Source organism: Acipenser ruthenus, chromosome 27 (assembly GCF_902713425.1).
Source record: "Acipenser ruthenus chromosome 27, fAciRut3.2 maternal haplotype, whole genome shotgun sequence".
NCBI classification, from domain to species: Eukaryota; Metazoa; Chordata; class Actinopteri; order Acipenseriformes; family Acipenseridae; genus Acipenser; species Acipenser ruthenus.
This window is the reverse complement of record NC_081215.1, coordinates 17,666,364-17,679,353: the sequence shown is the minus strand read 5'-3', so window position 1 is coordinate 17,679,353 and position 12,990 is coordinate 17,666,364. Positions and strand designations below refer to the sequence as shown.

At 39.5% G+C, this 12,990-nt stretch overlaps 1 protein-coding gene across 1 annotated transcript in view; it reads right to left on the bottom strand.

Annotated features, from left to right (window-relative positions):
• Nucleotides 1–12,990, bottom strand: part of LOC117969113 (dual specificity protein phosphatase 8-like) — a 70,021-nt gene that overhangs the window by 31,308 nt on the left and 25,723 nt on the right. The window contains exon 3 of the mRNA XM_034917028.2: nucleotides 7,765–7,903. Within this exon, the coding sequence (XP_034772919.1) occupies nucleotides 7,765–7,903 (139 nt within the window). The remainder of the gene's footprint in view (nucleotides 1–7,764; nucleotides 7,904–12,990) is intronic.

The following is a 12,990-nucleotide window of genomic DNA, read 5'->3' as shown; positions in this document are numbered from 1 at the left end:
TACTCTGTGTGTGTCTGGCTGGATAAGCAGCTGGTTAAGATAATGGTACACACTATGAAGTACTCAATATTCACAGTCAAGTGCTCTCAAAGCGATTTACTCCAAATCGTCAGCAGCACAATCTTTTAGAAAGGAAAACCGAGAATGAGCAAGAAATGGGTTTACAAGACCCGGAATTAAATAGCAGTAGGTGCATTTCCTTTTCCTCTTTTGCAGGGTTTGCTTGCGGATACCTTCAGTGTTTTTGCTGGTAACATTTAAAGAGTAAAACTACTGAGCCAATATATGCAATACACAACTTTTATACAGAATAGCAATGTTAGCATGTTTCTAAAAATGTGCCTCTCTATATTATGCTGCGGCATAGATACCTCTTGAGTTTGTTACCATGACCATGACTTAGACCATGACGAAAGTCATCTTTATGAGGGGCGGCACCTTAGTGAGGGGCGGAAGTATGAGTATGTAAATTCCAGTCATTGGAGTCAAGTGAGTTATAAGGACACTTGTCAGTTGGGGATTGGTGTTCCACTGACTACAGAGGCGGGACGTTGCATACTAAAGGGAACGTACTACTGTGTTCGGGGTTGGTCCTGAGGAAAAATAGGCGGAATAACGGGCGGAGGGAGAACGAAAGTTTGGTGGTGGTTTGTTTTGAATTTTTCAAGAGATACGAATGGGAAACTGTACTGCTAATTTCTTTTCTGTGTGTGTTCTTTTTGTTTTATGTCTGGGGAACACCGTGAAGACGATTAAGGATGTTTCCACTTCTCTTCTTTTTGGATTATTACTCCAGCACCCCCTCCCTCACGCCGTTCTTTTTATTTTTGATTATTTTTGTTGTGTAAAGGAAAATAATAAAACTATTTATTCTTTTACACATTAATTACTGTCTGGACAATCCATTATTACTCACACGCCTCACACTAATTTAATTGGAAATGCTTGAGCAGGGAGAAACCCACATCCAGCATAGCACAGATATGAAGTCATTGCAGCTCCCAATGAACTCGTAAATCACATCGGATATGACCTGTTCTGGGACGATTCATCTGATAATCAAGCTACTATGAAAACAGGGGAGAAAAACGAGCGAGAGGCTAGGATTACTGCATCTCACTGATACAAGAACACATTCAGCAGAGTGCGGTCACTTCTGAAAAGGTTTCCTCCATTAATAATACTCTTACATTTATAATCTATATCAGCTAGTAACTGATCACACATGTATCAGCATATACCAGCTTGCAAACTCTATAAATCAAATCCACCAGGACTGCTACCTCCTTGCGTCTGCAAAGTCTTCTGATGCTGGATTTTACCAGCACTGAAAAGACCCCAACAGCTCAACGCTTCAGTAATTATGTCTCAAGTTATCAGGCTTTCTGATTCTCCTTTGGTGTTTAAATCCGGTTAAAGACTTTATTTTTCAAGCATTTAAAATATTTCAGGGGTTCTGACTGCTCTGACCTTGAGTTATCAGCTTTTTTTTGGATGCAGGTTTAAATGATTAAAAAATACTTTATTTCAGGACTTTTCAGACAAACGCCCCGAAATAAATGATTTTTTAATCCTACATGTTTTTTTCATTTTTGTACACTGCAGTTATACATTGTAAGTGACTCTGCAGCAGCAGTTGTTGATGCATAGGGTGTGTTGGGTTATTGATTCAGTTTAATAATCATCCTCTTTCAAATAAAATGAATGATTTATATTGAAGTAATTAGGCATAAAATGTACTAAAAGATTTCCTAAAGAATTTAAGCTTTTGTAACTGTAATGGTTCCTTTTTCAGACAAATAACTAAATGTGGTAACAGATTCCATTTTATATGAAAAAACAGCATTGTTATTTTTAGTTACATTAAAAAAGAACTACAGCTAATGCATAGCTTCAGAAAGCACTTGCATATCACATTAACACACTTCTAACATCACCTTGCTACAAAATGGTGTCAGATAACGACACGAGTGGGATCTTTAAAGAATATTCTCATCTGCAGCCAAACAGGAAAAAAGTATCTCTGTAAAATGTAAACTGTGAATGAGAAGTAACTTTGTAACTAATTGTACTAGTTACATTTTTTCAAAGTTATACGCTACTGTAACTAGTTACAATTTTGTTCAAGTGACTTGTACTGTAAAGGGATTACTTTTTAAAAGTAACTTCCCCAGCATCGGCTGTATCAATGGTGGGGTGTCTGTGTCACATGTAGAGTCTGCTAAAGGTTGGGGAAGCCTGCTCTTAGCAATGCTGCTTCTCCCCTTGTGTAATGAAGCGATTACCACATTGAGACACTCTGCCATGTATTTCTGTCACACCTCATTCTCCTCTCAGCAGGAAGGGATTAGATTAGCTCCTAGCCTCAGATGGGGCGAGTAACAAACTGGCAAAGACGGAAAAACCCTCTGCTCAGTTTAAAAGGTGTAATTTAAAAGCTAGCCATTTCTATGACTACATTTTTGGCAGCATACAACCAAAGACAAGTCTGCCTTAATACATCTGCTAATAAGCAAGCTACAGTACATTTCTCTTGCATTACATAAAGAGTTGGTCTGTGTTTGTCCATTCCCACATTTGTTGTCAATCACCTGCCCTCATCCATAACTTCACAACTCAATCAGAACTCCCAGGTAAAACTACTAGCGTACACTGAAGAAGGCACTAGCTGAAATGTTTATCAACTTCACTAAAGTTTCTTGTCGTTTTACATTCAATTACAAGCCCAACAAAAGGGGGATGCAAGCCATCCACAAACAAGATCTTACACTTACATTAAAACCAGACTTTACTTAAAATAGTCTAGTGTAATGTTAAAGTACAAATTAGTTATTTAATATCAGAAATAGTTATTTATATGACAGCCTTTACTGTGCCCTTTGAACTGGTAATGAGAATCCTGCACACTGTACAGTAAAAAGCAGATTTTGCTCGCAGGCGCCTTATCCCCTTGCGTGATTCTACACAGATTCCTAGCACCACTGTGGAATGCTGTGTGGTGGTGGGCAATCCAGCCCTCATAAAATATTTAAGCAGATGTCAAATGGTGAACATTCCTTGCTCATGAATCAAGGAGACATGTTCCTTCTGTTCTGTGTGACAATTAACTGCATTTCTGCAACAAGCCACACTTCACAAGTCTCCTTGAGTATAAATAGTGTTTCACTCTGACACCTAAACAAACTCTAGGACAACATATTGGTAAACCCACTCCTTGTACGCAATCCAGGGCCTCTCTCAAGCACAGCCAAGGAATTATGCAGTGCTTCTGTGATATGGACCACTGCATAGTGTCCACTTGGAGCTACAGTTGGGCGAAAAAATGTAATGGATTAAAATCCAGGTATGAGAAGCGAGAGAAGGTAGGTCATTGGTCTTAGATAGCAGATTTAATATTACAAAAGAGATGTAATAGAAAACAAGGAGATTTATAGGTTAGTAAACTGGTAAGAATTGCACACCTAAAAGGTTTAATATATATATGTATAAAAATCAAGAGTCGGATTATAGTCAAACACCATCCCAAACATTATATGAGGCAAGGAGTTTGGAGAAGATTAACATCAAGGCATGTATTGTGCATGTAGAGTGTGACAGACGGACGGACGGACGGACTGACTGACACAATCGGCACTTGAGGATTCCCATTTGAACCTAAACAAAGGCCTTGGATAAAATATCTATATGCCTGTTTCTTATATTTTCCCCTTTAGAAGGTTACACAGGGCTATTCAAATCTCCCAATTTGTCTTTGTTCCGAAACTGCCACTGGGAACAGTCAAATTGAACCCTCTTACTTCATTTCACCAAATGTTTTGAAGGACACAATGGGCCCCTTTTTATTACATTGTACTCGGGCGGGGGGGGGGGGATTAGACGGCAGTAATAACCAGACAATGCTGCCTGCGATACAGGCTCTCAGACCTTCCACAGCTATGAAGATCTGTCAAGGAAAGAATCCAGGGCAGAATGACATCACTTTTACAAACCTCGGTAATGTGTTATCCATCTTAAACCAGGTTGTGTATGTTAACGTCAATGAAAGAATAAAAGCGAAAATCAATTTTTCAAATCTTACCCGCAATACTGTTCTATTCACTATGCTGGCTTCAAATGTTTAGTAACGAACTACACTTCTTTAAAGAATTATGGGTCTGGGTTCCATTATGAGTGGTTATACACATAGATCTTGTTCTAATCTACATCATAACATTCTTGATGGCACATGTATGAAGTAACTGCACAGATATATTCTGTAGCCTCTTCCTCCCTACTCGCATTAGTCTGTTTCATTACCAGTCAATTCACTTCAGTCTACAAGCTTGAACAAATGGATGGCAGAGGATAGTCTCCAGCAGAGCTCTGACTGCAAGATCCATCACTCCATGAAAAGAGATTGATCTACTTGTCAAACAAATGCAATTTTCCATCTTCTTCCTTTATAAAAATTGCTTCGGGGGGGGTTGACCATGAGGCACAAATGTTGGAACTAATATCATGCAGCAGGGGCCTTTTCTACCCCATATTTGAACAAATTAACTTAAAAAAATACCCCCTCCTTGTTTCTCATAAGCGCATTAGCAGATGTAATATATCAGCTAGTAGTCCCATTTGTAAAGTTGATTTATGGTAATAATGATTGTGGTAACAGTTTTATTACAATGATTTAGCGTGTAAATGAGTTCCGGTTTCCCGAACCCGAACAATGAATAGCAAATGGTCCCTAATTCGAATCTGAACCCAAGTAGCGACACTTCTGCACATCAACAGTCAAGTCAACACCTTTTACAGCCAATCAAATACATGAAAAATCCTTCACTGGTTGTCCTTCATGTTGTACTCCTGCAAGGGCCCTTGAATGCAAAGGCTGATTCAAAGTTGATAAAGAGTACAGACCTATTTTTGACCTGAGCAGGTTGGTGCTTGCTTTAAGAAGAGCTGATGGCAAATGTTTGATTTGAAATCCCTGGACAATGAAATTCTTACTAGATTAGATTAAATTTGTTTTTTACGAAAGAAAGTATCTGAAATTGTTAACATTGGGTCTGATGGAATTTCAGTAATTTCTCATTTGTCAGAGAACTGACCGTAACTACAGTTTGAAGTACTGGAATTGTATCATTTCAAAACACAGTAGACTCTCACAAATCTGCATTAGCAGAAGGCAGCTCAGTAAAATTAAATGCAGTGCTGTTTAACTGTGTCTCAGGGCAGCAGAAGAAGATGATTTATTAGAACTCTAATTAGCATACCACTTGTCTCACTCAGATTAATCTCAACTGTCTGACAACGCAGCTCTGGGCAGCCTACAGGCAAGCCCGCAGGTGCCCGGCCAGACTACAGGGGTCGCTGGTGCGTGGTGAGCCAAGGACACCCTGGCCGAACTAACCCCCCCTCCCCCCGGGCAACGTGCCGCCCCCTGGGAGCTCCCGTCCACGGTCGGCTGTGGAATAGCCTGGACTCGAACTCGCGATGTCCAGGCAATAGAGCGCATCCTGCCTCTAGCGAGTGCTTTTACTGGATACGCCACTCGGGAGCCCCCCGGTCACCAAAGACTTGATACCATCACTGCCTGTATCTCTCAGCTTCCAGGGTTGCACTCCCCCCTCTATGAAGCAGCGGAATCAATCATTTCCACACCACTGGCCTCGACTCCCTTGCGGCAGTGCGAGACCTCCCCTGTCCTAATTGTGGAATCAGGGAGAAGGCCGACACAAAGCGAGCGGGATGCGGATGAATAGCGTCCAGCAGATGGCTTGGAGGCATTACACTGATTACTCTTTTCTTTCTCTTCAAAAGCAGCTGAGGGAGAACGCAGTTCTGATTTTGATTTAATTACGAGCAGCCGATAACAAGGTGTATTAGTTCAGGGCCCCAGCAGGGGCTCATTGTCAGAGAAAGACATTAACCACTAATACATCACTTTAATTCACTTCTACTTCAGTAGGCACTTTAAACTTGGATTCCTCTTGTGGTTTAGATCCGCTTTGTATCATTTTCTGTTTCAGTCATTACAAATACTAAAAGAAACATCATAAACTCAATGAAAAATATATTAATGTCTGCAAGTTTTAATTCATATACTTTTAGATACGTTTGCCATTAATATGCTTATCAATATGCTTAACCTTACCTCGCTGGTCTTTATAATGCTTTACCATGCTTTGACTGTGCTTTATTACACTTTGCTATGCTTTTACTATAGGAACAGGGAAGGATTTCTTAATAGTTCCATTAATAGCAATATGCATATGCTGATTTTGCACATATAAGACACTGAACTTGCATTGGTGTGAATGGTGCTTTATATTCAGAGGCCCTTTACATTGTACTAGTTAGGGTGGAGTCCACATCGCCCAGTGATATAAGTGAATGAATCAAAAGTCATTTCAACAGTGAAGATATTGAAAAATACTTTTGGTTGAAACATTTGTCATTGAATTTATTAAGTTTCTTTTAGCACTTCTAAAAGAAACCAATAACAGCATGGACCTCTGCCGAGGTTAAAAGAAAATAAACCAAAAACAGCAGCTTATGAATGCCAGTTAAACTGACTAAACACAATGTTCAACTTTCTGTAATTGTTTTTTTTACAGCCAGGGGCAAGAAGGCAGAAGGACACTGGTGCTCAGAGTTTATCCAAACTGACTGCTTTATGAAAATATAATTTCAAGATGACATCTAAGATCACCTACCTACCCTGCCTGGCAACTCTTCCCCGCATGTACCCTGCACCTCCTTACACTAGAATTCCATGACTTCATCTCAGCATGACCAATTATTTTCATTCCAATGCACGCTTACCAATTGGTTTCCAATGTTATGTTAGCCCCCTAGGACCTGTCCTGCCATAGCATTACTGCACGCACACATACCCACAAGCAAACAGACCGCTCCGGCACACCGTGTAGGGCAAGCCCTATTACACTCAGCTTGCTCCAGAATTACACAAAGCCCTTTCCACAGAAACTCTGTAATTATTTCACTGAGAGGCAAGCAGCGATTGCAGGCTATGAGAAAGAAGTGCAATTAGGGGCTGGAAATGATGCCTGCTATTTTTAAATTGTAATACATAATGTATAAAAGTGTGTCAGACAGTTATTGTATATTTCACTACCCATCATGGCTTAGACTATAAATACAATAAAGAATTCTATTGAATTTACAGATTGGAGAAGTCTATTATACAGAAGATGACATGTTTTGACCATTGCACAAAAGAGCCAGGCTCATTTGCTCTAGCATGCCTAGAGCTTTTAATGTTACAGGCAGGGGTCAGAATACGTAATGGCAGTGTTTCAACACCTCCCATTACACATACTCAAAGTGATCCTCTCTTTACTCAATAGGTACAGTAATTGGCTCTGGATTTTGAAAAACTGTTGCAGGAAACTGCCGTAACAGTTAAAGTAAAATATGTTATGAATTATTCGGAAATGTAACACTGATTTAAAAAAAATCAGAAATCATGCAAAATTCAGAATACAAAAGACAAGTGGTCAAAGACTGTCAGAACAAAGCAGTTAGAATGGAGCTACACGTATTTAAGAACACAGATTTAATTAAAACTGCACAAATCTGAAGTAAATTGTCAAAGCAGCTCTCTACAGTTTCAGCAGTGCAAACCTCTAAACATACATGACTGTGTCAAATTAACGTCACCTCAACGGCACGTTTTATTCTTACTCCTAATAATCCCAGTAATTTCCAGTTACTACAGGACTCAGCAGGAGAGAGAGACGCAGCATTAGCACGGACGCCTACCTGTGAGAAGCGACACTCTGTGGAAGTTGCTGTTCAGTTTGCCCAGGAGGATGTGGACGAAGCTGTCGGAGGCAAGCAGACTGGCATCCCACGTGCTCTGGTCATACACCACCACTTCCTGCTTCCTTTTCACATCCATCTGTACGGCGACACAACAAGATAGAGATGGAAAAAAGCATCACTTAGAACACGAAAACAAAAATAAACATGCTTTTATTTTTTATTTTATCAAACTTTAAACTATAGCTCTCATCAGCACTAGCAACATTACCAATGATATACCCTTGTTGATAGTGGCTTATTGGGGGGGGGAACCGAAAAACAAACAAACAAAACTGAAAGTCCTTGTTAACCAGAAATTAGTGTTTTGGGGGGGGGTGGGGGGGTGGGGGGGGACGACACTACATCCCCTGTGTCATATCAAAGGGAATTCAAGTTTGCACAACCTGACAGGGATGCTTCTAATTTAAAGTATTTTTTAATACAGCACTACTTGGGGGTAAATTGCATTTTAAGTGGAAATAACAGCATGCGGTTAGATTTTCGCAGAAGATGATAAAGCTACCATGAATCAAATATGGTCCTCTGAATAAAAATAACATCCAAGATGTTGTTAGGAGGCACAGGGGCTGTTTTTGAGATCCTGCCTGTGTTATGGACAGCACAGCAGGAGACTGTAGGGATGACAGTATAGCAAGCATGCAGCTGAAGAGGATGTGCTGGAAATAGAAAGATTATAGAAGGCTTTTATTTAATCTACTTCTGCATAATATTTACTTTAAAGACTGGTACACATGGCAAAACAGATGCTTGAGTTGAGACGTCTTGAATTTGATCGTGTTTTGGCCACAGTGAATGGCGCCCCATGTCATCCTGGTATTTCAAAATAATCATTTTGGCAGCTTTCCTGGATCACAATAGCAAGAGCAATGCCACATTAAATAAACAACAAATCACTCATAATAAAAATCATTTCACACCGCAAATAATCTTCTTAACTTTTTTCATTATACAGTATGTATAACTGTATCTTTGGGGTTTTAATCTATCAGTCAGACCTGTGGGCTTCGAGCGATTAAAAAAAGAATGGATCGATTAATTTGGTCTACCTCAGTGCGGTACCAAAAAATGGTGCGCAAAAAAGATATCTTGAAAAATGGCAGAGGGTACTTAAAGGGAGGTATACCCAATATTTCATAAAGAAGAAAAAAAGACTGCAACGTACAACAAGTCTATCATTTCATCTTAGTCGCAAGTAAATTATTATATTTTGTTATTTAACATATTTCTTTCAAACGGTATCAGAAAATTAATATTGAAAGTTAACTGAAGAAAGCAATTTTCTTTTTTACTCAGTCAATTAATCAATCGTTAAAAATGTGAAAACAAGAGTGAATCAAATAAACAACTACATCTTGACATTCCAAACACTCAGACACACGTCTTCCCCTTTCGTTGCTTTTAAAAGCACTATACACTTTTTAACCCAGGACCATGAATTAAAAAGAAAAAGAAAGCCCTCCCATCTTTAGTTCTCTCCCTTCCCTTCCAATGAAACATTCAAAATTAAAAAAGCCAGGTGAGCCCTCCCAACCCATAACCGCAATTAAAAACTAAGTTAATATTTTACATGACTAACTTCCAATTACTGTCAAATTACATTGTCAAGTCAATATATGCATATGAAACACTAGCTGGCACTGTGAAACATGTACAGTAAATAGCACTTATACTTTGTATTATTTAAATAGTTTTTTGTTTGTGTAGTGGTGGTGGTTGGCAGGGATGGGGTTAATTCCTATCCCTGCCAAATACATATGATATGTGGCTGTTCCCAAATTAGATAATTGGTGCTAATTGGGAACAGCCACATGACATAAGAGAGAGAGCTAAAAAGCCCCATTAAGGGGCAGCAATCGGGAACAGACATGCTCCTGTATAGGTCTCCAGCTCACCGGTATAGTTTTACTTGGGTGAGGACTTTCTTTAGCGTGATTATTTTGTTTAAACCTGTATTTGTATACATACACGCTGTGGTGCTTAAAACTGCAACCTGCCATCTCTGACCTGTTTGTTTATCTTCCACCATCGGCGCCATCTTGTCACATACTTGTAATTATCTTTTAATACAATTTCATATCACTAGCAAACCGGTATGATTAATCGATACTGTCAATAGGGTGCAATTGGTTTGCTGTCACAGCGAGATGATTAAACGTTTCTAGAGGGATATGTTGCCATTCCTCAATTATTTTCCTTCTGTGTTAGACATTTACAGCATGTGAAACGCCAGTAGTTTGATACATCTTTTATAGTGGTGGCAGAGAGATTAACTAGCTATCAATTATCTTATTAACCCCATAGTCACATTTTGCAAAGGTTTATTAAATCTGCGTGACTGTCAGCTAATTAAATACTAGCCGACAGTCACAGAAGTAATACAAAAATACAAATAACAGCAATGGCAGACAGCTTTTCGTCCACCCTGCATTTTAAATAATAATAATACAAAATAATACAAAACATGCACAGGGGCTGGGAGTACCCCGTCACAGGTGCTTATTAAAATTGCTGATGTGCAAGCATTCATTTGCGAACATCTCATCATACTTAGATAAAAAGCCCTGAGATTTCTAAATGATTTCCAAACTCCAACTAAACTGACTGAGCTCAGCCATTGTGTCACTACCATCTTTGATATATCACAACACTAGTTAGGCGCTTCTTGAATTTAAATGGAAAACTACATAAGGAAGTAGCTTCAGATATCTTTCTAATCTTTTTGACAAGAGCAACAGAACCACTATGAATGATTGCATGTTCCATAAAATAGCACATTAAAGGTAAAAAAAAAAAAAAAGTCATTAAAATGACAGCATTTGAGCTATTCTTTGACAGGTACTGAATGCACATAGACCATTTAAATGAGGCTCATTACGGTTCAACATAAATTGATTTGTCTATTTCCATGCATTGATTAAAAAAAAAAATTGTGAAGGTCTCCCTTGTTAGCGAAGGCAAGCTGCTTCAAAAGGTGCAAGCCGCAGATGAGATCAAACAAACATGAACAGACATAAAGGGGCTGCACTGGTCAGACAGGCTTTTGGACTAGCTGATAAACTGTAAATATTTAGCTCAAACAGGTTTAGTGACCAAAGACTTTGTTTATGTTGTGCAAAATACGGTGAAAAGGTAAACACTGACAGACCCGCCACTATTTTGTTTTTTGCTTACCATACATATTAAGAAAAGCTTTGAAAACACCAGATTTTAACAGATATAATGTGAAGATTCATGAGAAACAATGAATGTGCTGTGCTGGTTGGAACTGAACCTGGACTTCAGTTGTCTCTTCCCCAGAACAGAATACCTAAACTCACAAATGAAACCGGCTTTCAGGAATGCACCAGTGTGATTAGAATCTGAGGGAGAGTGTGCAGTATCTCAAGGTGTGTGGTTTAATGTGGAGTAAACCACACAGGTGATGTCATGTGACTCCTCCACTCCCAGGGGGTCGCAGGTTATAAAGGCTGGATCTGTAGAAGGAGTACAGAGAGTTTCCACAGTCTAAACTCCCTCCATCAGGAATGAGCTGGCAACACCCTTCACTCTGGTTTGTTTTATAGGGTCCTAGGAATCTAATCTGACCCAAATTAGCAGAACAACTTTTCCAGGTTCAGTTACAGAGCTTCACGGAGATCTTCTCTTAAATCTTACCTTTAGAGCCCCACACTATTGTATTGCAGTTTGCCAATACCTAACACATCTGCACACACAGCATATATATTAACAAATATTGTAACATAACTTAAACCCAGATTATACTACTTTTGTTTACCCTCAGGTAAAACCGCTTAAAGTTACTGCACAGGAAATCAGGGACGACTGGTTATCATGCACATTTACCAAACTATCTGCAAGTATCTTTAACATATTACAGCTCACAGAAAGGATTGCAAAAGTGTCCAGCAGGTGGCAGTGGTGTATATACCTCTCTTCTCTCTGTCCCTGACTTATGTGTCTAGCAATATTGAAGAGAGCTTAACCCTTTGCGGTCCTATGTCGGACCTTGTCCGACATTGCAATTATTCCTATCCGGTCCAATGTCGGACCCTGTCCGACATCATCAAAAAAACGCAAAAAACGGGTTTCTAGTCGTTTTTATTCCGGAAAAAGCCGAGAAAACCATTCAATGGCCAAGTGGGAGCGACAGGAGCCGAGACGAGCCGAAAAAAAAAAGGGCGTATCTGATGAATAGTCATACTTGCCCCTGGCATCCGGCCATAAGGAAACAAGCTGGCTGTTATTGCGTCAGCGCTCAGAGAATATCACAGACATTTGCAAAGCTTTTTTCAGATGTTATAGTAATAAAATAATGACTTGGATCACATTATTGAGGCGTTTGGTGATAAAACGAGTGATCAGGAGATGATTGATCGGTATGTACGACTATTATTATTATTATTATTATTATTTATTAGCATATGTGAAAGCTATAGCGAACGAAAGGGGCTGGAGATGCCTAGTGAGTGCTTTGTTGATATGCAGGGCCTTTTAAACCCGTTTGACTGTGGAAAAAAATACTTTTAACCCTTTGCGGTCCTATGTCGGACCTGGTCCAACATTGCAATTTTCTCTCTCCGGTCCAATGTCGGACCCTGTCCGACATCATCAAAAAGACGCAAAAAACAGGTCTCTAGTCGTTTTTTCTCCGGAAAAAGCTGAGAAAACCATTCAATGGCCGAGTGAGACCGATAGGAGCTGAGAGAAACAGAAAAAAAGGGGCGTAGCTCATGAATACAGATAGCCCCGGCATCACATAGATAACACTGACATAAACAAACAAGATAGCTGCTTCTGCATCCAGCGCTCAAAGAGTATCACAGACATTTGCAGAGCTTTTTTTAGATGTTATAGTAATAAAATAATAACTTGGATCGCATTATTGAGGAGTTTGGTGATAAAATGAGTGATCAGGAGATGATTTATTGGTATGCATAACTATCAAGAGGTATGTGAAAAAAACAGCGAACGAGGGATGGGGCGGGGCTGGAGATGCAGTACTGAGTGTCCTGTTGATATGCAGTGCCTTTTAAACCTGTTTTACTGTGAAAAAAATACTTTTAAACAGCATGTCTAAAATTAACTGCGCGTGTGAAAATAAATTGGACCTGACGCGCCTGACACGCACTTAATAAATGGACTGCAAAGGGTTGATCTCACACG